The 26198-nt window shown below is 36.5% G+C and overlaps 1 protein-coding gene across 1 annotated transcript; it reads right to left on the reverse strand.

The window, feature by feature from the left end:
* Positions 1 to 1846: 1846 nt before the first annotated feature.
* Positions 1847 to 25964, reverse strand: LOC142142294 (uncharacterized). Its single transcript, XM_075200368.1, has 9 exons — positions 25700 to 25964; positions 17365 to 17934; positions 11393 to 11781; positions 11135 to 11275; positions 9068 to 9167; positions 6598 to 6903; positions 4596 to 4709; positions 2001 to 2194; positions 1847 to 1876 (listed from the first exon to the last, which is right to left on the reverse strand). Exons 1-9 carry the CDS (start codon positions 25773 to 25775, stop codon positions 1847 to 1849), a joined length of 1920 nt encoding a protein of 639 aa, XP_075056469.1. The 5' UTR covers positions 25776 to 25964.
* Positions 25965 to 26198: the final 234 nt, after the last annotated feature.

Raw genomic sequence — 26198 nt, forward strand, 5'->3', positions numbered from 1 at the left:
GTTGAAGATGTTGTTGGTAAAAATATTGTAGTTACAGTTGTAACAGGTGAAGTTGTTGAATCTGTTGTTACTGACGTTGTTGATAGAGTTGTTACTTCTGTTGTCGTAGATTCAGAAGCAGTTGTTGTTAATGGGCTTGTTGTTGGAGATATAGTTGTTTCTGTTGTTGTTGGAATAGTTTCTGTTGTTGTCGGTAAAACTGTTGTAGTTACAGTTGTTATTGGTGTAGTTGTTGATGCATCTGTTGTTATTGGAGTTGTTGTTAGAGTTGTCTCTTCTGTTGTTGTAGATTCAGAGGCAGTTGTTGTTACTGGGTTTGTTGTTAGAGATGTAGTTGTTTCTGTTGTTGTTGCAATAGTTGAAGATGTTGTTGGTAAAAATTTTGTAGTTACAGTTGTTACAGGTGTAGTTGTTGTATCTGTTGTTACATGAGTTGTTGTTAGAGTTGTGCCCTCTGTGGTTGTAGATTCAGAAGCAGTTGTTGTTAATCGGCTTGTTGTTAGAGATGTAGTTGTTTCTGTTGTTGTTGGAATAGTTTCTGTTGTTGTTGGTAAAACTGTTGTAGTTACAGTTGTTATTGGTGTAGTTGTTGATGTATCTGTTGTTATTGGATTTGTTGTTAGAGTTGTCACTTCTGTTGTTGTAGATTCAGAGGCAGTTGTTACTGGGTTTGTTGTTAGAGGTGTAGTTGTTTCTGTTGTTGTTGCAATAGTTGAAGATGTTGTTGGTAAAAATGTTGTAGTTACAGTTGTAACAGGTGTAGTTGTTGAATCTATTGTTACTGACGTTGTTGATAGAGTTGTCACTTCTGTTGTCGTAGATTCAGAAGCAGTTGTTGTTAATGGGCGTGTTGTTGCAGATATAGTTGTTTCTGTTGTTGTTGGAATAGTTTCTGTTGTTGTTGGTAAAACTGTTGTAGTTACAGTTGTTATTGGTGTAGTTGTTGATGCATCTGTTGTTATTGGAGTTGTTGTTAGAGTTGTCTCTTCTGTTGTTGTAGATTCAGAGGCAGTTGTTGTTACTGGGTTTGTTGTTAGAGATGTAGTTGTTTCTGTTGTTGTTGCAATAGTTGAAGATGTTGTTGGTAAAAATGTTGTAGTTACAGTTGTTACAGGTGTAGTTGTTTTATCTGTTGTTACTGGAGTTGTTGTTAGAGTTGTGCCCTCTGTGGTTGTAGATTCAGAAGCAGTTGTTGTTAATGGGCTTGTTGTTAGAGATGTAGTTGTTTCTGTTGTTGTTGCAATAGTTAAAGATGTTGTTGGTAAAAATGTTGTAGTTACAGTTCTAACAGGTGTAGTTGTTGTATCTGTTGTTACTGACGTTGTTGATAGAGTTGTCACTTCTGTTGTCGAAGATTCAGAAGCAGTTATTGTTAATGGGCTTGTTGTTAGAGATGTAGTTGTTTCTGTTGTTGTTGGAATAGTTTCTGTTGTTGTTGGTAAAACTGTTGTAGTTACAGTTGTAATTGGTGTAGTTGTTGATGTATCTGTTGTTATTGGATTTGTTGTTAGAGTTGTCACTTCTGTTGTTGTAGATTCAGAGGCAGTTTTTACTGGGTTTGTTGTTAGAGGTGTAGTTGTTTCTGTTGTTGTTGCAATAGTTGAAGATGTTGTTGGTAAAAATGTTGTAGTTACAGTTGTAACAGGTGTAGTTGTTGAATCTGTTGTTACTAACGTTGTTGATAGAGTTGTCACTTCTGTTGTCGTAGATTCAGAGGCAGTTGTTGTTGTTACTGGGTTTGTTGTTAGAGATGTAGTTGTTTCTGTTATTGTTGCAATAGTTGAAGATGTTGTTGGTAAAACTGTTGTAGTTACAGTTGTTACAGGTGTAGTTGTTGTATCTGTTGCTACTGGAGTTGTTGGTAGAGTTGTGCCCTCTGTGGTTGTAGTTTCAGAAGCAGTTGTTGTTAATGGGTTTGTTGTTAGAGATGTAGTTGTTTCTGTTGTTGTTGCAATAGTTGAAGATGTTGTTGGTAAAACTGTTGTAGTTAGAGTTGTTACAGGAGTAGTTGATGTATCTGTTGTTACTGGAGTTGTTCTTAGAGTTGTCACCTCTGTTGTTGTAGATTCAGAGACCGTAGTTGTTAGTGGGCTTGTTGTTTTGGATGTAGTTATTTCTGTTGTCTCAATAGTTGATAACGTTGTTGGTAAAACTGTTTTAATTACAGTTGTTATTGGCGCAGTTGTTGATGTATCTATATATAAAAAAAAATGTGATTCATGAGACCAGGCCAACGTCTTTCATGACCCCTTGGTTCAGATCTGGCGCTCACAAGCCCAATTATATCCACTTTCCAAGGCAAACAGGGGTGAGCATGGGCAATGTGACAGATCTTTTGCTAATCAACCCTTTAGCACAGTAAGCTGTGATGAATTGTGTGTTCTGTAACTATTTTATCCTAGCCAGAATTAACTTTTCAGTAATTTATGCTACAGTAGGTCTTTTGTGGGATTGGGGCAGACAGGCTAGCCTTTACCCCTCCCCATACACGTTAATGTGCCTTGGGTGCCCATGACCCTATCGCCGGTTCACTGGCTATCCTTTCTAGGACCACTTTTGGTAGGTATAACCATTTCGTATTGGGAACACCCCTCAAAGACCTGCCATTTTGGTTATGTTCTGACTCAATCATCTAGCCATCCAAATTTGGCCATTGTCAAAGATGCTTCCACCACATCAACTTCAAAAACTGACTGTTCATTTGCTGCCTAATATATTTTAACCCTTGACCGGTGGCATTGTAAGGAGATAATCAATGTTATTCACTTCACTTGTCAATGGTTTTATTGTTTTGGCTGTTCGGTGTATATCATACTTGCTGACTTTTTCTGTTACACCTACGAGAGACCTTTGAAGGCAGGTGAAGTGCGACTGTGGGTTGTTTTGAATCAGATTATTTTAAACTCCCCCCATGCGATTCTGTGAAGACAAGGGGGGCAAGGCCAAAATGACGCTATGTGCCATGAATTGTGTCATTAAGCAGCCCAATCCTCTGACATGCTCTCCCAGGAGTCCAGGAGACCTACCTGGAGAGTGAGCAAGTATGATATGTGTATATATTTGGGTTTTTTTTGGATAAGATATTTTCCTGTGATTTACAGCACTGTGTCTAAAATCAAACAAAACTAATTTCAAAATGACAATTGTGTTTCCCAACACTGCCCCAGATGTTTCCTTAATAAATTGTTTAGCCAATATACTTTTAGTGACTGTAGGAAGAAACAATTGGTGAATGATCATGTCTGCATCGAGGATGTAATTACCATTGTATTAGTAGAGCTGCTGATTCAAGGTCAAGCAGCTGAGTCAGCCTATCAGGGTCACCTGTGTAGCTGCTATCCTTGCTACTCCAGGCTCTGCTCTCTGTTGCCATGTCAACAGCTAGTAAGGAACTTAATGAGCTCCCTGCTGTCTGACAGCTGAAGCCCAAGAATGCTGTGCATGTAACCTGCCACTCTGGGGCTCCTAAAATAAATTAAGTCCAGAGGAGACAGGAAATCTGGTGTCTCCTTCCTCTCTGAGCAGGAAGTGAAGTTCAGAGTTGTGGAACGGATTGCAAGGTGAGAGAGGGAAGTGCAGGGTGTTCTAGAAACCTTGAGGGCCCTTCAAACTTTTGCAAAGGGGCTCCCACAGTTCTAGTTACATCCCTGGTCTGTGTTTATGAACAAATACCCAAGCAACAGCAATTATAAACTTTCAATTTCTAGATTTTGAACCTACTGGATTTGTAATGTGAGTGAAGTATGCACAGTGATTAAATGTAAAAGCAGCATCTGAAAGTTATACTTAAAATCACATATGGTCTACCTCATTATTTAATTAATTAAAACTTTATTTTCTTCCAGTATATTGCTCATTTAATCCTATTTTTGTTTTATATAACTAATGTCAATAAGGAACATTGCACTATTTCACTTTCCCTCTGAAATGCACATAGACGGTGCAAAAGACATCCTATTAACAGTAAGGACTCGTTACTAAGAACTACCATGCAGTGATATAAAACTGGCTTTAACAGCTCTGTCTGGCTATGTCAAATTCTTATTTTGAGCAAATAACTACAATCATTGCCATCTTGCAGTATCAATCCCTGTCCTACGCCAAAAACAAAAAGATCAAAAATAGGAGCTTGATATCAGAACCCAGGAAGAAAACAGCTTTTCTGCAGCACAAACACAGTTTTTAGCACTAGAAATGACCCCTCTTATTTCTGTTTCATACAAAATGATACATAATTCAAGTAAACATATTTCTGTATCGTCATCCAACTCAATGTCAAAATCATGGCCTGGCTGGGCTGGTCCCATAATGGGCTACCTTGGGCTTGGTCACTGGTCAACCTGCACTTTTTCGTTTGAAATGTTCTTAATAGGCGGCTGAGCCGAGAGTCGCCCACTGGGCTAAAATCTGTCAGCCAGCCCCTGGTCATAAATCCTGAAGATACCTGAATAAAGACTATAACATATACCTGTATGGCAGAAGAGTTACAGAAGGTAGACCAGACTTTGTTACGCTGGATTTCCTGATATAAAAACGAGCTATGTACATTCAATGTTCACTTTAGTCTATAGTGAAACAAATCATCACAATCTTACCCTGTGTAGTTAACAATGCTGTTGTTCCAGTGGTAGTGGGTGAAGCAGCTGTTATCTTGCTTGTTGTTGATGCATCCAGAATCAATTTAGTGGTTGTCAATGCTGGTGTATTTGCTGATAATATAGTAGCAGTAAAAATAGTAGTCAAATTAGTTTGCAAATAAAATTCATCTATCTATAACAAGAAATTAAATAGCATTTCTATTTCAGCCTTAACAATATAAACTGTTTTTCTAATTATTCTACTTGCTGACTTCACGCTTTACAACTACGTATGTGATCACAAATTTTATTTTTCTGTATCTGAACATTTGTTTTCATTTGGTAGTTTTCATTTATTTATATGCAATTTGGTGATTTTTTTAAAAATTATTTCAGAAAAAATTGTATATTCTATTATGCTACTATTCCCTGTCAATTTCTAATCTATTTCAGGTGCTTTTTAAACAGAAGACAGGTCTCAAATTAAGTACTTTCACTTAAAAACCCGAGAACACCCAGTCATAAGGGCGTATTTATTAGGAAAATGCTATTGCCCGTTTTCACCGTAAGAGTTTTTTGCAATAAAGTAAACTTTGAATGTGATATTATTCAGTGGCTGTAGTGAAAACAGCACCCATCACAACTGGTACAGTGATGTATTTTGCGTATACAAGGAAATAGCAAACAAGTAAAAATAGTGGACATGTTGATTACTCACGGAATAGCATTTGCTAATGAATAGATGCATATATGACATCTGCAAGCTTAAATTTACATCACCCTATATTAACCAGCTCATTAAATTCTCACAATTTATATTTTTCAGAATATGAATAAGATTATGAATTACGTGACTGTAAACGGCGATATATAGAGAATATAGGGGCGCCCCTTAATTTCCTTAATTAAAGATGCAACTGTTGCAGTGGAAAGGTGCACATTATACACCCTACACAGCTCTTTAATCCACAGCTTCAATATATCTCTGTTGAAAATCTATGCATGGTTTTATTCCTACAAGACAGAGAACTACTACGTGACCTGGCTCTTGACCTTAGGTAACATGGTGATCTCGAGTTTTCTGTACAAGAGGGACATGGATTTAGATTAACAAGAGGGTTATCCAAAGTGAAAAAGTCATTAATTCATGTACAGTGAAACTAAACTTCATTAAAAAAAAACATCAAAAGTGATTTCATACTGCACAATTCTTCATCTGTAAGTTTCTTAACCATCCTTGTGGAAATTACTATGGTAATGGTAACAGAAAAAATCCCTACAAGATTGCCATTGTATACCATAATATTTCAAACAATTTGGTTGTTTGCTGTGGTACTATTTTCTATGACCATGATCAGGTCATTGACTTTAAAGTACTTGGCTTATGTGCATATATCAAGCTTTCTATGAGCTTATTCATATCAAAGGCTACAGTACTTTTGCAAAAATGCATGTTTGGCTGAGTTTTCATACCACTACACATTGCTGCAAATTTCAGATGGTTTAGCACTCCAAATCACCGCATTTACTATAGGGTGTTTTGAGGCTGGAATGTTAAACTACCGCCAATGTGTGGCGGTTTCAAAACACCTAGTCAATACTGCCAAGAAAACAATGCCAGTACTTTCTAGACCTGTTTCTGCTAGATCACACAAACAGCATGAAGTGTGAACTCTCTTGTGATTAAAAACATACAAGGAGGCACTATTATTTTATGAAATATTTATTGATTAAGGGGGAAAAATTAATTTATTATTAACTTATGGAGACAAATTTTATTTTTCATTATATTAAGCAGATAATATTATTGTAATATTTTATTATGGCAGTAATTTTAATACATAACTATATTAAAAGAGAAATACTTTTTGATTGCTAAAAGGGGCAATAATTATTTATGTTGGGGCAAAACTTGATGGGGGAAACTTTATACTGCACACATGTGGCTCCACAAGTGCCAGGATGCACTTGCGCCCAAGTATCCACAACCAAAGTATATGTTGTATGCATGTGGGCTTACCTGTCGAAAACAATGATGTAAATGTTGTTGCTGATGTTGTTGGTGTATCTGTTGTTACTGGAGTTGTGGGTAGAGTTGTCACTTCTGCTGTTGTAAGTTCTGAAGAAGTTGTTGTTAATGGGCTTGTTGTTAGATTTATAGTTGTTTCTGTTGTTGTTGCAATAGCTGAAGATGTTGTTGGTAAAACTGTTGTAGTTACAGTTGTTACAGGTGTAGTTATAATATCTGTTGTTACTGAAGTTGTTGATAGAGTTGTCACCTCTGTTGTTGTAGATTCAGAAGCAGTTGTTGTTAATGTGCTTGTTGCTAGAGATGTAGTTGTTTCTGTTGTTGTTGGAATAGTTTCTGTTGTTGTCGGTAAAACTGTTGTAGTTAGAGATGTAATTGGTGTAGTTGTTGATGTATCTGTTGTTATTGGAGTTGTTGTTAGAGTTGTCACTTCTGTTGTTGTAGATTCAGAGGCAGTTGTTGTTACTGGTTTTGTTGTTAGAGATGTAGTTGCTTCTGTTGTTGTTGGAAAAGTTTCTGTTGTTGTCGGTAAAACTGTTGTAGTTACAGTTGTTACAGGTGTAGTTGTTGTATCTGGTGTTACTGAAGTTGTTGATAGAGTTGTCACCTCTGTTGTTGTAGATTCAGAAGCAGTTGTTGTTAGTGGACTTGTTAGAGATGTAGTTGTTTCTGTTGTTGTTGGAATAGTTTCTGTTGTTGTCGGTAAAACTGTTGTAGTTACAGTTGTAATTGGTGTAGTTGTTGATGGTGTAGTTGTTGATGTATCTGTTGTTATTGGAGTTGTCACTTCTGTTGTTGTAGATTCAGAGGAAGTTGTTGTTACTGGGTTTGTTGTTAGAGATGTAGTTGTTTCTGTTGTTGTTGGAATAGTTTCTGTTGTTGTCTGTAAAACTGTTGTAGTTACAGTTGTAATTGGTGTAGTTGATGTATCTGTTGTTATTGGAGTTGTTGTTAGAGTTGTCACTTTTGTTGTTGTAGATTCAGAAGCAGTTGTTGTTAATGGGCTTGTTGTTAGAGATGTAGTTGTTTCTGTTGTTGTTGGAATAGTTTCTGTTGTTGTCTGTAAAACTGTTGTAGTTACCGTTGTAATTGGTGTAGTTGTTGATGTATCTGTTGTTATTGGAGTTGTTGTTAGAGTTGTCACTTCTGTTGTTGTAGATTCAGAAGCAGTTGTTGTTAATGGGCTTGTTGTTAGAGATGTAGTTGTTGTTGGAATAGTTTCTGTTGTTGTCGGTAAAACTGTTGTAGTTACAGTTGTTACAGGTGTAGTTGTTGTATCTGTTGTTACTGAAGTTGTTGATAGAGTTGTCACCTCTGTAGTTGTAGATTCAGAAGCAGTTGTTGTTAATGGGCTTGTTGTTAGAGATGTAGTTGTTTCTGTTGATGTTGGAATAGTTTCTGTTGTTGTCGGTAAAACTGTTGTAGTTAGAGTTGTAATTGGTGTAGTTGTTGATGTATCTGTTGTTATTGGAGTTGTTGTTAGAGTTGTCACTTCTGTTGTTGTAGGTTCAGAGGTAATTGTTGTTACTGGGTTTGTTGTTAGAGATGTAGTTGTTTCTGTTGTTGTTGGAATATTTTCTGTTGTTGTCGGTAAAACTGTTGTAGTTACAGTTGTAATTTGAGTAGTTGTCGATGTATCTGTTGTTTTTGGAGTTGTTGTTAGAGTTGTCACTTCTGTTGTTGTAGATTCAGAGGCACTTGTTGTTACTGGGTTTGTTGTTAGAGATGTAGTTGTTTCTGTTGTTGCAATAGTTGAAGATGTTGTTGGTAAAACTGTTGTAGTTACAGTTGTTACAGGTGTAGTTGTTGTATCTGTTGTTACTGAAGTTGTTGATAGAGTTGTCAGCTCTGTTGTTGTAGATTCAGAAGCAGTTGTTGTTAATGGGCTTGTTGTTAGAGATGTAGTTGTTTCTGTTGTTGTTGGAATAGTTTCTGCTGTTGTCGGTAAAATTGTTGTAGTTACAGTTGTAATTGGTGTAGTTGTTGATGTATCTGTTGTTATTGGAGTTGTTGTTAGAGTTGTCACTTCTGTTGTTGTAGATTCAGAGGCAGTTGTTGTTACTGGGTTTGTTGTTAGAGATGTAGTTGTTTCTGTTGTTGTTACAGTTGTTACAGGTGTAGTTGTTGTATCTGTTGTTACTGATGTTGTTGATAGAGTTGTCACCTCTGTTGTTGTAGATTCAGAAACAGTTGATGTTAATGGGCTTGTTGTTAGAGATGTAGTTGTTTCTGTTGTTGTTGGAATAGTTTCTGTTGTTGTCGGTAAAACTGTTGTAGTTACAGTTGTAATTGGTGTAGTTGTTGATGTATCTGTTGTTATTGGAGTTGTTGTTAGAGTTGTCACTTCTGTTGTTGTAGATTCAGAAGCAGTTGTTGTTAATGGGCTTGTTGTTAGAGATGTAGTTGTTTCTGTTGTTGATGGAATAGTTTCTGTTGTTGTCGGTAAAACTGTTGTAGTTACAGTTGTTACAGGTGTAGTTGTTGTATCTGTTGTTACTGAAGTTGTTGATAGAGTTGTCACCTCTGTTGTTGTAGATTCTGAAACAGTTGTTGTTAATGGACTTGTTGTTAGAGATGTAGTTGTTTCTGTTGTTGTTGCAATAGTTTCTGTTGTTGTTGGTAAAACTGTTGTAGTTACAGTTGTTATTGGTGTAGTTGTTGATGTATCTGTTGTTATTGGAGTTGTTGTTAGAGTTGTCACTTCTGTTGTTGTAGATTCAGAAGCAGTTGCTGTTAATGGGCTTGTTGTTAGAGATGTAGTTGTTTCTGTTGTTGTTGGAATAGTTTCTGTTGTTGTCGGTAAAACTGTTGTAGTTACAGTTGTTACAGGTGTAGTTGTTGTATCTGTTGTTACTGAAGTTGTTAATAGAGTTGTCAGCTCTGTTGTTATAGATTCAGAAACAGTTGTTGTTAATGGACTTGTTGTTAGAGATGTAGTTGTTTCTGTTGTTGTTGGAATAGTTTCTGCTGTTGTCGGTAAAATTGTTGTAGTTACAGTTATAATTGGTGTAGTTGTTGATGTATCTGTTGTTATTGGAGTTGTTGTTAGAGTTGTCACTTCTGTTGTTGTAGATTCAGAGGCAATTGTTGTTACTGGGTTTGTTGTTAGAGATGTAGTTGTTTCTGTTGTTGTTGCAATAGTTGAAGATGTTGTTGGAAAAACTGTTGTAGTTACAGTTGTTACAGGTGTAGTTGTTGTATCTGTTGTTACTGAAGTTGTTGATAGAGTTGTCACCTCTGTTGTTGTAGATTCAGAAACAGTTGTTGTTAATGGGCTTGTTGTTAGAGATGTAGTTGTTTCTGTTGTTGTTGGAATAGTTCCTGTTGTTGTCGGTAAAACTGTTGTAGTTACAGTTGTAATTGGTGTAGTTGTTGATGTATCTGTTGTTATTGGAGTTGTTGTTAGAGTTGTCACTTCTGTTGTTGTAGATTCAAAAGCAGTTGTTGTTAATGGGCTTGTTGTTAGAGATGTAGTTGTTTCTGTTGTTGTTGGAATAGTTTCTGTTGTTGTTGGTAAAACTGTTGTAGTTACAGTTGTAACAGATGTAGTTGTTGATGTATCTGTTGTTATTGGAGTTGTTGTTAGAGTTGTCACTTCTGTTGTTGTAGATTCAGAAGCAGTTGTTGTTAATGGGCTTGCTGTTAGAGATGTAGTTGTTTCTGTTGTTGTTGGAATAGTTTCTGTTGTTGTCGGTAAAACTGTTGTAGTTACAGTTGTAATTGGTGTAGTTGTTGATGTATCTGTTGTTATTGGAGTTGTTGTTAGAGTTGTCACTTCTGTTGTTGTAGATTCAAAAGCAGTTGTTGTTAATGGGCTTGTTGTTAGAGATGTAGTTGTTTCTGTTGTTGTTGGAATAGTTTCTGTTGTTGTCGGTAAAACTGTTGTAGTTACAGTTGTAATTGGTGTAGTTGTTGATGTATCTGTTGTTATTGGAGTTGTTGTTAGAGTTGTCACTTCTGTTGTTGTAGATTCAGAAGCAGTTGTTGTTACTGGGTTTGTTGTTAGAGATGTAGTTGTTTCTGTTGTTGTTGCAATAGTTGAAGATGTTGTTGGTAAAACTGTTGTAGTTACAGTTGTTACAGGTGTAGTTGTTGTATCTGTTGTTACTGAAGTTGTTGATAGAGTTGTCACCTCTGTTGTTGTAGAGTCAGAAACAGTTGTTGTTAATGGGCTTGTTGTTAGAGATGTAGTTGTTTCTGTTGTAGTTGGAATAGTTTCTGTTGTTGTCGGTAAAACTGTTGTAGTTACAGTTGTAATTGGTGTAGTTGTTGATGTATCTGTTGTTATTGGAGTTGTTGTTAGAGTTGTCACTTCTGTTGTTGTAGATTCAAAAGCAGTTGTTGTTAATGGGCTTGTTGTTAGAGATGTAGTTGTTTCTGTTGTTGTTGGAATAGTTTCTGTTGTTGTCGGTAAAACTGTTGTAGTTACAGTTGTAATTAGTGTAGTTGTTGATGTATCTGTTGTTATTGGAGTTGTTGTTAGAGTTGTCACTTCTGTTGTTGTAGATTCAGAGGCAGTTGTTGTTACTGGGTTTGTTGTTAGAGATGTAGTTGTTTCTGTTGTTGTTACAATAGTTGAAGATGTTGTTGGTAAAACTGTTGTAGTTACAGTTGTTACAGGTGTAGTTGTTGTATCTGTTGTTACTGAAGTTGTTGAAAGAGTTGTCACCTCTGTTGTTGTAGATTCAGAAACAGTTGTTGTTAATGGGCTTGTTGTTAGAGATGTAGTTGTTTCTGTTGTTGTTGGAATAGTTTCTGTTGTTGTCGGTAAAACTGTTGTAGTTACAGTTGTAATTGGTGTAGTTGTTGATGTATCTGTTGTTATTGGAGTTGTTGTTAGAGTTGTCACTTCTGTTGTTGTAGATTCAGAAACAGTTGTTGTTAATGGGCTTGTTGTTAGAGATGTAGTTGTTTCTGTTGTTGTTGGAATAGTTTCTGTTGTTGTCGGTAAAACTGTTGTAGTTACAGTTGTAATTGGTGTAGTTGTTGATGTATCTGTTGTTATTGGAGTTGTTGTTAGAGTTGTCACTTCTGTTGTTGTAGATTCAGAAACAGTTGTTGTTAATGGGCTTGTTGTTAGAGATGTAGTTGTTTCTGTTGTTGTTGGAATAGTTTCTGTTGTTGTCGATAAAACTGTTGTAGTTACAGTTGTAATTGGTGTAGTTGTTGATGTATCTGTTGTTATTGGAGTTGTTGTTAGAGTTGTCACTTCTGTTGTTGTAGATTCAGAGGCAGTTGTTGTTACTGGGTTTGTTGTTAGAGATGTAGTTGTTTCTGTTGTTGTTGGAATAGTTTCTGTTGTTGTCGGTAAAACTGTTGTAGTTACAGTTGTAATTGGTGTAGTTGTTGATGTATCTGTTGTTATTGGAGTTGTTGTTAGAGTTGTCACTTCTGTTGTTGTAGATTCAAAAGCAGTTGTTGTTAATGGGCTTGTTGTTAGAGATGTAGTTGTTTCTGTTGTTGTTGGAATAGTTTCTGTTGTTGTCGGTAAAACTGTTGTAGTTACAGTTGTAATTGGTGTAGTTGTTGATGTATCTGTTGTTATTGGAGTTGTTGTTAGAGTTGTCACTTCTGTTGTTGTAGATTCAGAGGCAGTTGTTGTTACTGGGTTTGTTGTTAGAGATGTAGTTGTTTCTGTTGTTGTTGGAATAGTTTCTGTTGTTGTCGGTAAAACTGTTGTGGTTACAGTTGTTACAGGTGTAGTTGTTGTATCTGTTGTTACTGAAGTTGTTGATAGAGTTGTCACCTCTGTTGTTGTAGATTCAGAAACAGTTGTTGTTAATGGGCTTGTTGTTAGAGATGTAGTTGTTTCTGTTGTTGTTGGAATAGTTTCTGTTGTTGTCGGTAAAACTGTTGTAGTTACAGTTGTAATTGGTGTAGTTGTTGATGTATCTGTTGTTATTGGAATTGTTGTTAGAGTTGTCACTTCTGTTGTTGTAGATTCAGAAACAGTTGTTGTTAATGGGCTTGTTGTTAGAGATGTAGTTGTTTCTGTTGTTGTTGGATTAGTTTCTGTTGTTGTCGGTAAAACTGTTGTAGTTACAGTTGTAATTGGTGTAGTTGTTGATGTATCTGTTGTTATTGGAGTTGTTGTTAGAGTTGTCACTTCTGTTGTTGTAGATTCAGAGGCAGTTGTTGTTACTGGGTTTGTTGTTAGAGATGTAGTTGTTTCTGTTGTTGTTGGAATAGTTTCTGTTGTTGTCGGTAAAACTGTTGTGGTTACAGTTGTTACAGGTGTAGTTGTTGTATCTGTTGTTACTGAAGTTGTTGATAGAGTTGTCACCTCTGTTGTTGTAGATTCAGAAACAGTTGTTGTTAATGGGCTTGTTGTTAGAGATGTAGTTGTTTCTGTTGTTGTTGGAATAGTTTCTGTTGTTGTCGGTAAAACTGTTGTAGTTACAGTTGTAATTGGTGTAGTTGTTGATGTATCTGTTGTTATTGGAGTTGTTGTTAGAGTTGTCACTTCTGTTGTTGTAGATTCAGAAACAGTTGTTGTTAATGGGCTTGTTGTTAGAGATGTAGTTGTTTCTGTTGTTGTTGGATTAGTTTCTGTTGTTGTCGGTAAAACTGTTGTAGTTACAGTTGTAATTGGTGTAGTTGTTGATGTATCTGTTGTTATTGGAGTTGTTGTTAGAGTTGTCACTTCTGTTGTTGTAGATTCAGAGGCAGTTGTTGTTACTGGGTTTGTTCTTAGAGATGTAGTTGTTTCTGTTGTTGTTGGAATAGTTTCTGTTGTTGTCGGTAAAACTGTTGTAGTTACAGTTGTAATTGGTGTAGTTGTTGATGTATCTGTTGTTATTGGAGTTGTTGTTAGAGTTGTCACTTCTGTTGTTGTAGATTCAAAAGCAGTTGTTGTTAATGAGCTTGTTGTTAGAGATGTAGTTGTTTCTGTTGTTGTTGGAATAGTTTCTGTTGTTGTCGGTAAAACTGTTGTAGTTACAGTTGTAATTGGTGTAGTTGTTGATGTATCTGTTGTTATTGGAGTTGTTGTTAGAGTTGTCACTTCTGTTGTTGTAGATTCAGAGGCAGTTGTTGTTACTGGGTTTGTTGTTAGAGATGTAGTTGTTTCTGTTGTTGTTGGAATAGTTTCTGTTGTTGTCGGTAAAACTGTTGTGGTTACAGTTGTTACAGGTGTAGTTGTTGTATCTGTTGTTACTGAAGTTGTTGATAGAGTTGTCACCTCTGTTGTTGTAGATTCAGAAACAGTTGTTGTTAATGGGCTTGTTGTTAGAGATGTAGTTGTTTCTGTTGTTGTTGGAATAGTTTCTGTTGTTGTCGGTAAAACTGTTGTAGTTACAGTTGTAATTGGTGTAGTTGTTGATGTATCTGTTGTTATTGGAGTTGTTGTTAGAGTTGTCACTTCTGTTGTTGTAGATTCAGAAACAGTTGTTGTTAATGGGCTTGTTGTTAGAGATGTAGTTGTTTCTGTTGTTGTTGGATTAGTTTCTGTTGTTGTCGGTAAAACTGTTGTAGTTACAGTTGTAATTGGTGTAGTTGTTGATGTATCTGTTGTTATTGGAGTTGTTGTTAGAGTTGTCACTTCTGTTGTTGTAGATTCAGAGGCAGTTGTTGTTACTGGGTTTGTTGTTAGAGATGTAGTTGTTTCTGTTGTTGTTGGAATAGTTTCTGCTGTTGTCGGTAAAACTGTTGTAGTTACAGTTGTAATTGGTGTAGTTGTTGATGTATCTGTTGTTATTGGAGTTGTTGTTAGAGTTGTCACTTCTGTTGTTGTAGATTCAAAAGCAGTTGTTGTTAATGAGCTTGTTGTTAGAGATGTAGCTGTTTCTGTTGTTGTTGGAATAGTTTCTGTTGTTGTCGGTAAAACTGTTGTAGTTACAGTTGTAATTGGTGTAGTTGTTGATGTATCTGTTGTTATTGGAGTTGTTGTTAGAGTTGTCACTTCTGTTGTTGTAGATTCAGAGGCAGTTGTTGTTACTGGGTTTGTTGTTAGAGATGTAGTTGTTTCTGTTGTTGTTGGAATAGTTTCTGTTGTTGTCGGTAAAACTGTTGTGGTTACAGTTGTTACAGGTGTAGTTGTTGTATCTGTTGTTACTGAAGTTGTTGATAGAGTTGTCACCTCTGTTGTTGTAGATTCAGAAACAGTTGTTGTTAATGGGCTTGTTGTTAGAGATGTAGTTGTTTCTGTTGTTGTTGGAATAGTTTCTGTTGTTGTCGGTAAAACTGTTGTAGTTACAGTTGTAATTGGTGTAGTTGTTGATGTATCTGTTGTTATTGGAATTGTTGTTAGAGTTGTCACTTCTGTTGTTGTAGATTCAAAAGCAGTTGTTGTTAATGGGCTTGTTGTTAGAGATGTAGTTGTTTCTGTTGTTGTTGGAATAGTTTCTGTTGTCGGTAAAACTGTTGTAGTTACAGTTGTAATTGGTGTAGTTGTTGATGTATCTGTTGTTATTGGAGTTGTTGTTAGTGTTGTCACTTCTGTTGTTGTAGATTCAGAAGCAGTTGTTGTTAATGGGCTTGTTGTTAGAGATGTAGTTGTTTCTGTTGTTGGAATAGTTTCTGTTGTTGTCGGTAAAACTGTTGTGGTTACAGTTGTAATTGGTGTAGTTGTTGATGTATCTGTTGTTATTTTAGTTGTTGTTAGAGTTGTCACTTCTGTTGTTGTAGATTCAGAGGCAGTTGTTGTTACTGGGTTTGTTGTTAGAGATGTAGTTGTTTCTGTTGTTGTTACAATAGTTGAAGATGTTGTTGGTAAAACTGTTGTAGTTACAGTTGTTACAGGTGTAGTTGTTGTATCTGTTGTTACTGAAGTTGTTGAAAGAGTTGTCACCTCTGTTGTTGTAGATTCAGAAACAGTTGTTGTTAATGGGCTTGTTGTTAGAGATGTAGTTGTTTCTGTTGTTGTTGGAATAGTTTCTGTTGTTGTCGGTAAAACTGTTGTAGTTACAGTTGTAATTGGTGTAGTTGTTGATGTATCTGTTGTTATTGGAGTTGTTGTTAGAGTTGTCACTTCTGTTGTTGTAGATTCAGAGGCAGTTGTTGTTACTGGGTTTGTTGTTAGAGATGTAGTTGTTTCTGTTGTTGTTGGAATAGTTTCTGTTGTTGTCGGTAAAACTGTTGTGGTTACAGTTGTTACAGGTGTAGTTGTTGTATCTGTTGTTACTGAAGTTGTTGATTGAGTTGTCACCTCTGTTGTTGTAGATTCAGAAACAGTTGTTGTTAATGGGCTTGTTGTTAGAGATGTAGTTGTTTCTGTTGTTGTTGGAATAGTTTCTGTTGTTGTCGGTAAAACTGTTGTAGTTACAGTTGTAATTGGTGTAGTTGTTGATGTATCTGTTGTTATTGGAGTTGTTGTTAGAGTTGTCACTTCTGTTGTTGTAGATTCAGAAACAGTTGTTGTTAATGGGCTTGTTGTTAGAGATGTAGTTGTTTCTGTTGTTGTTGGAATAGTTTCTGTTGTTGTCGGTAAAACTGTTGTAGTTACAGTTGTAATTGGTGTAGTTGTTGATGTATCTGTTGTTATTGGAGTTGTTGTTAGAGTTGTCACTTCTGTTGTTGTAGATTCAGAGGCAGTTGTTGTTACTGGGTTTGTTGTTAGAGATGTAGTTGTTTCTGTTGTTGTTGGAATAGTTTCTGTTGTTGTCGGTAAAACTGTTGTAGTTACAGTTGTAATTGGTGTAGTTGTTGATGTATCTGTTGTTATTGGAGTTGTTGTTAGAGTTGTCACTTCTGTTGTTGTAGATTCAGAGGCAGTTGTTGTTACTGGGTTTGTTGTTAGAGATGTAGTTGTTTCTGTTGTTGGAATAGTTTCTGTTGTTGTCGGTAAAACTGTTGTGGTTACAGTTGTTACAGGTGTAGTTGTTGTATCTGTTGTTACTGAAGTTGTTGATAGAGTTGTCACCTCTGTTGTTGTAGATTCAGAAACAGTTGTTGTTAATGGGCTTGTTGTTAGAGATGTAGTTGTTTCTGTTGTTGTTGGAATAGTTTCTGTTGTTGTCGGTAAAACTGTTGTAGTTACAGTTGTAATTGGTGTAGTTGTTGATGTATCTGTTGTTATTGGAGTTGTTGTTAGAGTTGTCACTTCTGTTGTTGTAGATTCAGAAGCAGTTGTTGTTAATGGGCTTGTTGTTAGAGATGTAGTTGTTTCTGTTGTTGTTGGAATAGTTTCTGTTGTTGTCGGTAAAACTGTTGTAGTTACAGTTGTTATTGGTGTAGTTGTTGATGTATCTGTTGTTACTGGAGTTGTTGTTAGAGTTGTCACTTCTGTTGTTGTAGATTCAGAAGCAGTTGTTGTTAATGGGCTTGTTGTTAGAGATGTAGTTGTTTCTGTTGTTGTTGGAATAGTTTCTGTTGTTGTCGGTAAAACTGTTGTAGTTACAGATGTAATTGGTGTAGTTGTTGATGTATCTGTTGTTATTGGAGTTGTTGTTAGAGTTGTCACTTCTGTTGTTGTAGATTCAGAGGCAGTTGTTGTTACTGGGTTTGTTGTTAGAGATGTAGTTGTTTCTGTTGTTGTTACAGTTGTTACAGGTGTAGTTGTTGTATCTGTTGTTACTGAAGTTGTTGATAGAGTTGTCACCTCTGTTGTTGTAGATTCAGAAACAGTTGATGTTAATGGGATTGTTGTTAGAGATGTAGTTGTTTCTGTTGTTGTTGGAATAGTTTCTGTTGTTGTCGGTAAAACTGTTGTAGTTACAGTTGTTATTGGTGTAGTTGTTGATGTATCTGTTGTTATTGGAGTTGTTGTTAGAGTTGTCACTTCTGTTGTTGTAGATTCAAAATCAGTTGTTGTTAATGGGCTTGTTGTTAGAGATGTAGTTGTTTCTGTTGTTGTTGGAACAGTTTCTGTTGTTGTCGGTAAAACTGTTGTAGTTACAGTTGTAATTGGTGTAGTTGTTGATGTATCTGTTGTTATTGGAGTTGTTGTTAGAGTTGTCACTTCTGTTGTAGATTCAGAGGCAGTTGTTGTTACTGGGTTTGTTGTTAGAGATGTAGTTGTTTCTGTTGTTGTTGCAATAGTTGAAGATGTTGTTGGTAAAACTGTTGTAGTTACAGTTGTTACAGGTGTAGTTGTTGTATCTGTTGTTACTGAAGTTGTTGTTAGAGTTATCACTTCTGTTGTAGATTCAGATACACTCGTTGTTAGTGGGCTTGTTGTTTGAGATGTAGTTGTTTCTGTTGTAGCAATAGTTGATGATGTTGTTGGTAAAATTGATGTAGTTACAGGTGTAGTTGTTGTATCTGTTGCTACTGGAGTTGTTGTTAAAGTTGTCACCTCTGTTGTTGTAGATTCAGAGGCAGTTGCTGTTAGTGGGCTTGTTGTTAGAGATGTAGTTGTGTCTGATGTAGCTGATTGTCCTTCACTTACTGCTGTAACAAAGGTTATAAAATATATTAATACAGTTGTTCTTTACAACATACAAATATTATTATTATCGTTCTTCTTATTATTAAAGAAATGCTCTTGTGATTTAAGAGATGCAGTATGGTGTTATTTTTGCTGTCAGTTTAGTGACTGTGAAGCAATCAAAGAAAAAATGTGAGCGCTAACAGTAGTCTACAAATAAAATAAACACCAATGCAGATAAATTCAATAAAATGAATAAATTTATGAATGGACCTTGAGCATCTATAAAATTATATACAATATCCTGGGTAATGTTAACTCGATATCATAAACTCTACCATTGGTTGGGGCAACATATAAACAACTTCCTGTGGGGTCAGAAAAATGAAAAACTGTATCAAATCGCAGTCAATGAGTTTGTTCACCACCCAGTAGTGTGTTTAATAGTCTGGTCTCTACTCGGATATTAATTCAGTCCAATTAAATATGTAGAAACTGTTTGTTCTTTTCCAGTCCTGTAATTAGAATCTCATAATAAATTCCACATAAATTCCAGCAAGACGTTTTTTAAGTAGAATGTTAATCACAGTTTCAGAAAAGCAACCACAGAGCTGACCAATAAAACTGTCTCACATAAAATGGTAGGGACGGTTTGCATCCGTTCTCAAAGAGTTTAAACAGCGAGAGCCAACTGCTTACCCTTCCAGATAGATAGTTATTAGTGTGAATTCTCCAGCAGTGGTGGTCACATCTCAATCCTAGAATGTTCAATAGCCAGCCTATTTGGTGGCAAGCGCAAATCCTGGACTGAGGGTCAAATCTGTTTGAGGGTGCCTTTCAAGTGGATAACAGCTACCAGTGTGAGTTTTCCAGCAGCAATGGTCACTTCTCAATCCTGGGATGTTCAGTGGCCAGCATACACTCACAGAGTGTCAGTTACAACAGAAAAATAGTTTTCTACTGTTGGAGGTGACACTCAGTGTTATATTCCTCTGATGAAATTGCTGATTGGTGAAGAAATGTAGCAGTACTATTCTTATTAACCTGTTATACTGCTATTATAAGCCGTGGGTACTAGAGATGCATAAACTGTCTCTGCATATTTAATTGGACTAAATTAATATCCGAGTTGAGCTCACAATTTTAAACACACTACTGGGTGCTGAACAGAAACTGATTGACTGCAATTTGAAACAGTTTTTTATTTTTCTGAGCCTACAGGAAGTTGTTTATGTGTTGCCCCAAACATTGCAATTACAAACACATTCCCTGTGTTGCACATGTGCTTAACTGTATATTACAGACATCCTTATCCCATACAAGCCAATTTTTGAGATATTTATATATAGAGATTTATATTAGGGGATAGACTGGTAGGGCAAGGTAAGGAGTTCTAGAGGTCAAACCTGGGAGAAGTCCTTGAGCTGGGAATGAGAGGAAGTTCAAAGTCAGAGCATAGTGGTCAAGTAGCAGTATTATCTTGTGATAAGTTTAGCAATGTAAGGCTTGAATTGGATTTTGGACAAGCCAGTGAAGGAAGTTGCTAAGGGATATAGCAAATGAGGAGTTGCAGGAAAAGAAAGTTTAGTCTGGTGCAACATTCTTGATGGACTGGAGAGTTGGGTAATCCAGAAGGAGAAGGCTAAGAGGCAAATGGACACACAGGTTAAGGCAAGAGAAGAGATTTAACCATGGATACCCAAACTTTTGCTTACAACTATATATATAGGCTAAAAAAGGAAATGTGGAAATAGTATTAAACTAAGCAATACTTTAAAATGTATGTTTCTTGTTAAGTTTTTCAGCAAAGCCCATATATTACTTCACAATGACCTTTTCATATGGCTTCCTATGTTAACATTTTAGGAAATCAATTTTGAGCTATTGCACATTGTTAATGAAGAACATGATATGTTTTAATCTATATTTATGTTCTTGGTTATTTCAGGTGCTCACCAGGCCCTATGCACTACTGCACTGCATAGATTGCAACTAATTGTTGGTGAGTCCTTTACAGAACTGTATCTTGGCATTGTAAAATATTGCCACATCAGAGACAATTGTGGGTGTGTTTGATGGCTACCCACTTCTGTATTAGATGCCAAAGGCATTGGAGCCTAAACATCTCTGCTTGCCTGAGACATTCTAGTACTGGAAGAATCCTGGGAAGGAGGCAAAGGGGATGAGTTTTATACTTATGCATCAAAAATAAGCTCTTAAAAGCTACACCTTATCACATCGTATTTACACCAATATGCTGAGTATGAGGTATCTAAAGATACATCCAGCTCCGTACCAGTATCATATGTGCCAGGTTTACATTAGATGTTCTTACATCCAAATACACTAACACCCAGCCAGGTCATAAGTAAAAGAAAAGTTTTTTTAATATTTGTTTTTGATAACAAAAAAAGCAATTGCTATTAGGTTTTGATTTCAATTTAAAAAATCTCTAGCGATCAATGAAGAAAACACCTATCAGCTTCAGAGGTGAATCCACAATTATAAGCGGCGACTTTCATCATCGTCATCATGATCAGCGTGTATTTGCACCAGCCTTCATGCACCAAGGAGTGATACGGCTACTGACAGGCATACACTGACAGACCCGTCTCTATGCGGGTCTGTCTCAGTTCGCAATCACAACATGCCCTTCCTGTACTCGGTCTGCATTTGCAAGCTCTTTCCCTTCCTCTGTTGCACTTCACCATGTGTAAGGAGGCACAAGTGCCAGGTATCTATTGAGTGACATAGGCGTACACTTTTTTGGGGGGTCATGCGAAAGTTTGCATATTTTATGCCAGCAAATGGGGGTATGCCTAACTCAGTATGAGCCCCAAAGTGTCTGTAGCGACTGCTGTAATGACATCTGTACCTGGGGACTAGCAGTAACATCCAGTTATGCTGTAGCAGCGGAAATTAAGTAAGGGAAGTGCCCCGACTAAGTGGTCAAAACTGCAGAAACATCTCAATTCAGAATACCACTGCCAGAGCTGACTGTTATCACCTCTCGAAATACACTATATGGACAACAGTATTCAGACGCTTGACCATTACACCAACATGAACTGTAATGACATTGTATTGAAACAGATATACTTTAAAATGGAGTTGGTCCCCTTTTTGCAGCAATATCAGCTTCCACTCTTCTAGGAAGGCTTTCCACAAGATGTTGGAGTGTTTCTGTGGGAATTTGTGCCCATTCATTCTGTAGAGCATTTATGAGGTCAAGCACTGATGTTGGACGAGAAGACCTAGCTCGCAATCTTCATTCCAGTTCATCCCAAATGTGTTCGATAGGGTTGAGGTCAGGGCACTGTGTGTGCAAGTCAAGTTCTTCCAAACTGAAATAATCAAGCCATGTCTTTGTAGTCCCTGCTTTGTGCACTGGGGCACAGTCATGTTGGAATAGAAAAGGGCCTTCCCGAAACTGTTGCCACAAAGTTGGAAGCATAGCATTGTCCAAAATGACTTTGTATGCTGAAGCATTAAGATTGCCCTTCACTGGAGATAAGGGGCCTATTCCAAACCCTGAAAAACAGCTCCATACCATTATCCCTCCTCCACCAAACTTCACAATCAGCATAATGCAGTCAGACAGGTAATGTTCTCCTGGCACTCGCCCACCTGACTGCCAAACAGAGAAGTGTGATTTGTCAATCCACAGAACATGTTTCCACTGCTCCACAGTCCAGTGGCGGTGTGCTTTACACCACTCCATCCGACGCTTGACATTGATCTTGGTGATGTGAGGCTTGCATGCAGCTGCTCGGCCATGAAACTCATTCCATTAACCTCTCCCCGCACAGTTTTTGTGCTTACATTAATGCCAGTGAAAGTTTGGATCTCTTCAGCTAGCAGAGCGTTGGCGACTTTTACGCACCATGCGCCTTACCAAACTTTGACCCCACTCTGTGAATTTACATGGTCTTCCGCTTCGTGGCTGAGTTGCTGTTGTTCCTAAACGTCTCCAATTTCTAATAATATCACTTACAGTTGACCATGGAATATCCAGCAGGGATGAAATTTCACAAACCCTCTTATTGCAAAGGTGGCATCCTATCACAGTACCACGCTTGAAGTCACTGAGCTCTTCAGAACGACCCATTTTGTATCACAAAATATAGGGCCTAATTCATTAAGGAAAGTTAAGCAAAAGTAAGTGAGTAAGGCAAAACCATGTTGATTGAAGGGGAGGTAAATTTAAAATGTGATGGCAGATTTATATTTGGGGTAGGACATGTCCTAGATCAACTTTAAGTTTTAGCAATTTACTGTACAAATAAGCTATCAAGTATTTGTGTGCTACATGAAAAAACAGACAGTATTTTCCTTATGTGGAAAATAATAAACTAATCTGCACCCCTTACATTGCAACATGGTTTTGTCCAGAAAACTTGAAAAAAATTACTCAATTTTTTGCTTAACTTTCCTTAATGAATCAGGCCTATAATGTATATACATATTATTCTGTCCGTATTAAATATTCTTTTCTTTTTATCATTTAATGTTGTCGGTTTTGGAAGGCACAATTACAATTATGTCTAGCATGTGATTGTAGCAAAATATTTTTTCAGATAGCCTATGCCCTTAAATGAAGCAAACAGTAGAATAACCAAATAACCTGTTTAGTGCTGCTGCCATCTACTGTTGTATGTAATTATCACATCTTATGAGGTCTGATTATCAATATAAAAGCTAGTCTCAGTGACAGTTATTTGAAATCTCTCCTGTGAACTTAAATAAGTGCCCTGGTCATCTTCCGCTAAAGACCAAAGTGTTTTGCCTGGGAATTCCTGCCCTAGTTTGTGACTCTTGTATCTAGTTGAGAAACCTACAAGTAAATTATCTAACTCTTTAATTGTTATACCACAGTGTCTGTCATTCCTTATTTGCGTCAATATTTCATGATTATACCACTGAACTTCAGTTTAAGTGAAGTGTCTCACAGTGGTTAATAACATCTTTCACCATTGTGAGACTGATACAAAGATGTGTAATTGGTGGTGGCAACTGTTCATGTACAGTATGTGGTTTCTATGCTTATGTATGCATATTGTAATTGAACTAGTGAATTTCTCTGGTCAGAAGAAGTCCCCCTCTTGGAGACAAGCATGCTGCCATGAAGTAACAGGTGCTACATATGAATGAGCCCTCTAAAATGGATCTCAAGTACGAGTGTATGAAAACATGGAAAACAAGTAACCTGGAGAACTGCCTCTCCTGTAAATTAAATATTCACACCCCAAGCCCCTGCTTGAATGCTTTATTTTTTCATTGCAATGACAACACTAAATTTCCTACATTTCAAGCAATATTGTGGCAAATCCTTGAAAATATTTGGCAGTATTCAATGATATTTTCAAATACATCTGTGCACTTCACCCATGTCGTTTGTGGAATGAGATACTGTAGAGGTTATAACAGTAATTAACTAATCAGAGGTAGAATAAGACATCACTGTGTCTTATAACAAAATTTGGGGTAGGGCCCAGCGATGCTCGTCCACCCTCCCAGGGACATTCTGACTACGGCCGCCACATGCACAGTGAACCCCAATGTAAGCAGAGTGGGGACTTTGGGAGGGTGTATCGGCTTTCCCAGCCCCTCTTTCCTCTGTGGCAGTTCTGCCTCTGTCACAAATGCTGTGGTCGCAAATTACATTACAAACTGTCTAAATTGTAATGACTTTCTTGTTAGCGCCATCAACAATATAAGAGCCTTAGTGACAACCACCATTTTTAGGAATGTTTTAGTTAAAGATAAAAACTGGTGTATGCTAAGGGCAGAGCAGGGGAATCAGCATTAACCAGGTCACAATTTGAAACAACTGAAACCGTCTTTTTGTGGAATTGCTCACATATTATTTAGCATTACTGATTCTTAGAGAGCTCATTCATATGTAGCACCTGTTACTTCATGGCAGCATGCTTGTCTCCAAGAGGGGGACTTCTTCTGACTCCAACCACAGAAATTCACTAGTTCAGTTACAATATGCATACATAAGCATATAAACCACATACAGTACATGAATAGCTGCCACCACCAATTATACACTTTTGTATCTGTCTCACAATCAGTCTGACCAATACAGATATGAACAGATTATAAATTTGCATCCAACCAAATGTATTTCTATCAACAGAAGAGTGTATGAAGATGCAATTATATATTCATTTCTATTGCTCATTTTTGGAATAGTATAAACTAAAGTTGCTTGGTCACAGACTACCATTCTAAACTTAATGCTATAGTTACTTATGGTTTATTTTTTTATTTTAATAGTCGTTGTTTTAGAAAATCCTACATTTTTTCACAGGGAAATCTGTTCTGTATGTTTTTCTAACTTCAGTTTTACTAGTAATGGTACCTATATAGGCAAAGAATTGAAATGACCCTGTCTCTCAGAACCATGGTGATATAGGAATACAACAGGCACCACATTATTGCTTGTCCTTATCCTAACCATTAGTAATAATCCTAGTAATAACAGTAGTCAAAGCCTTAGTTAGCAATGTGAACATATCCCATACCTTAACCATAGCCTTAACCACACAACTAACATTAGTCTAACCAAACAATTCCATAGTATAAGCCTAAATTAATAATACTATCAGCAAATGAAATGACTCGCACAGCCTAATAAGTACTAGTGGAAAAATAAAAACAAGATTATTTTGCAGCTGCTCTTTAAAAGCTCAAGCATAACCTGAAGTAACCTGGAATTTTGTTAAAACCAGATATTCCCAATGTATCCCCACTTGAGTAAACATTTATTATTTATAATGTATTAACAGGGATGACTGCAAAATATGAAACTGATTTTTTTTATAAAAATCTTCTATCAACATATGTAACAATACTCTAATTCATATTTAATCCCACCTGCCCTGTTCAGCAGTAGTCACTGTACTGAACCATGCATAAGAGTGAAGGGACTTTTACTGGCAAACAGGGATGATTTAAAGGGGCACATAGAGGGTTAACAATTTGCGACAGTTTACAAAAATGCCAGAAAGTTATAACATATAGTTTTACACATATTTATTTGTGATGCAGTTCTGCATATCAAAGATACTATTTCGTTTATTTAGATATTATCATTGGTATTTGGTATTATATTGGTATTGGGACTATTTTAGAAACTTTATGCAGAAGATTGTCAGATAGCACGTGAAAAGCTAATAACTGCTCTATATAACATTTTAAGCCACTTTTTCCTTTTCCACTAGTATTTTTTTCATCATTCTCCATCAAACACAATAATTGTAAAAGTGATAATTCTCGCAAATAACACAATACTAATCACAGGAGAACTACTTATAATCTAATATGCCATAAAATAAAAATTTTTTTAATGATCTTATAATAAATATTTGACTGTTAAACCATTAATAAATTTAAAATGTAAAGTTATAAAAATATACAATTTTTAGGGTGAAAATTATATCTGAACACAATGTACTATACTATACAACCCAGGCTGATTAAATCTTAGTATTTGGGTTGCATTTTATTACCTGTGGCATATTGCATATTTTTGACAATTCTTTTGTAGCTAATTCTTACTGCACATAAAGGCTATTCACTCAATGATTTTTACAGATAGATAGATAGATAGATAGATAGATAGATAGATAGATAGAGCGATATATCACTTTGCAAACTAAAGATAATATATACTGTACAAACACTTAACATATAGTTCACAAACCACCGGTGAAATCATTGTATTTTTTAATCTTATAAAAAAAATTGTGTAAATAATAAAGAAATATGTATCCATACCTATTTGTATGCTGAAAAAAATGATCACAAATACATCCCTTAGTCCAGGCGGACGCGTGTGAAACTTCCAGTCCATTCCAAATGCTTGGTTGTCAGTCCCAATATAGAATAACACTTGTTTGTGACTGTGGTCCCCTTGCTGTCTCAAAGACTAAATAATAAAAGTTGTCGTTGCTAAACCACCTGTGTTACTTTTTTAGAGTGAGGTGTATGACACTCCTTTGCCTTAAGCAAGTTCTGTATGTAATTTGACATATTGTATTGAGAGGTCCGTGAAAAGGTTACTGACTGACTAATTCCAACCCTACCCAAACCAGTAGTTGTTGCCCAGTTGAAAAAAATGTTTGATGACTTTGAACCCAGGAATGTAACATTGGATTTACGTTTATCTGAATCACTGCACTTTGCCACCTGTGATCCTTCTGCCAAAAGACAAGCACAATCATTCCCCCCTAGTTTTTCTTGAAATGTATTTTCAAATATAAATATACTGTGATAA

This window comes from Mixophyes fleayi, chromosome 1, assembly GCF_038048845.1.
Source record: "Mixophyes fleayi isolate aMixFle1 chromosome 1, aMixFle1.hap1, whole genome shotgun sequence".
Taxonomy (NCBI): domain Eukaryota; kingdom Metazoa; phylum Chordata; class Amphibia; order Anura; family Limnodynastidae; genus Mixophyes; species Mixophyes fleayi.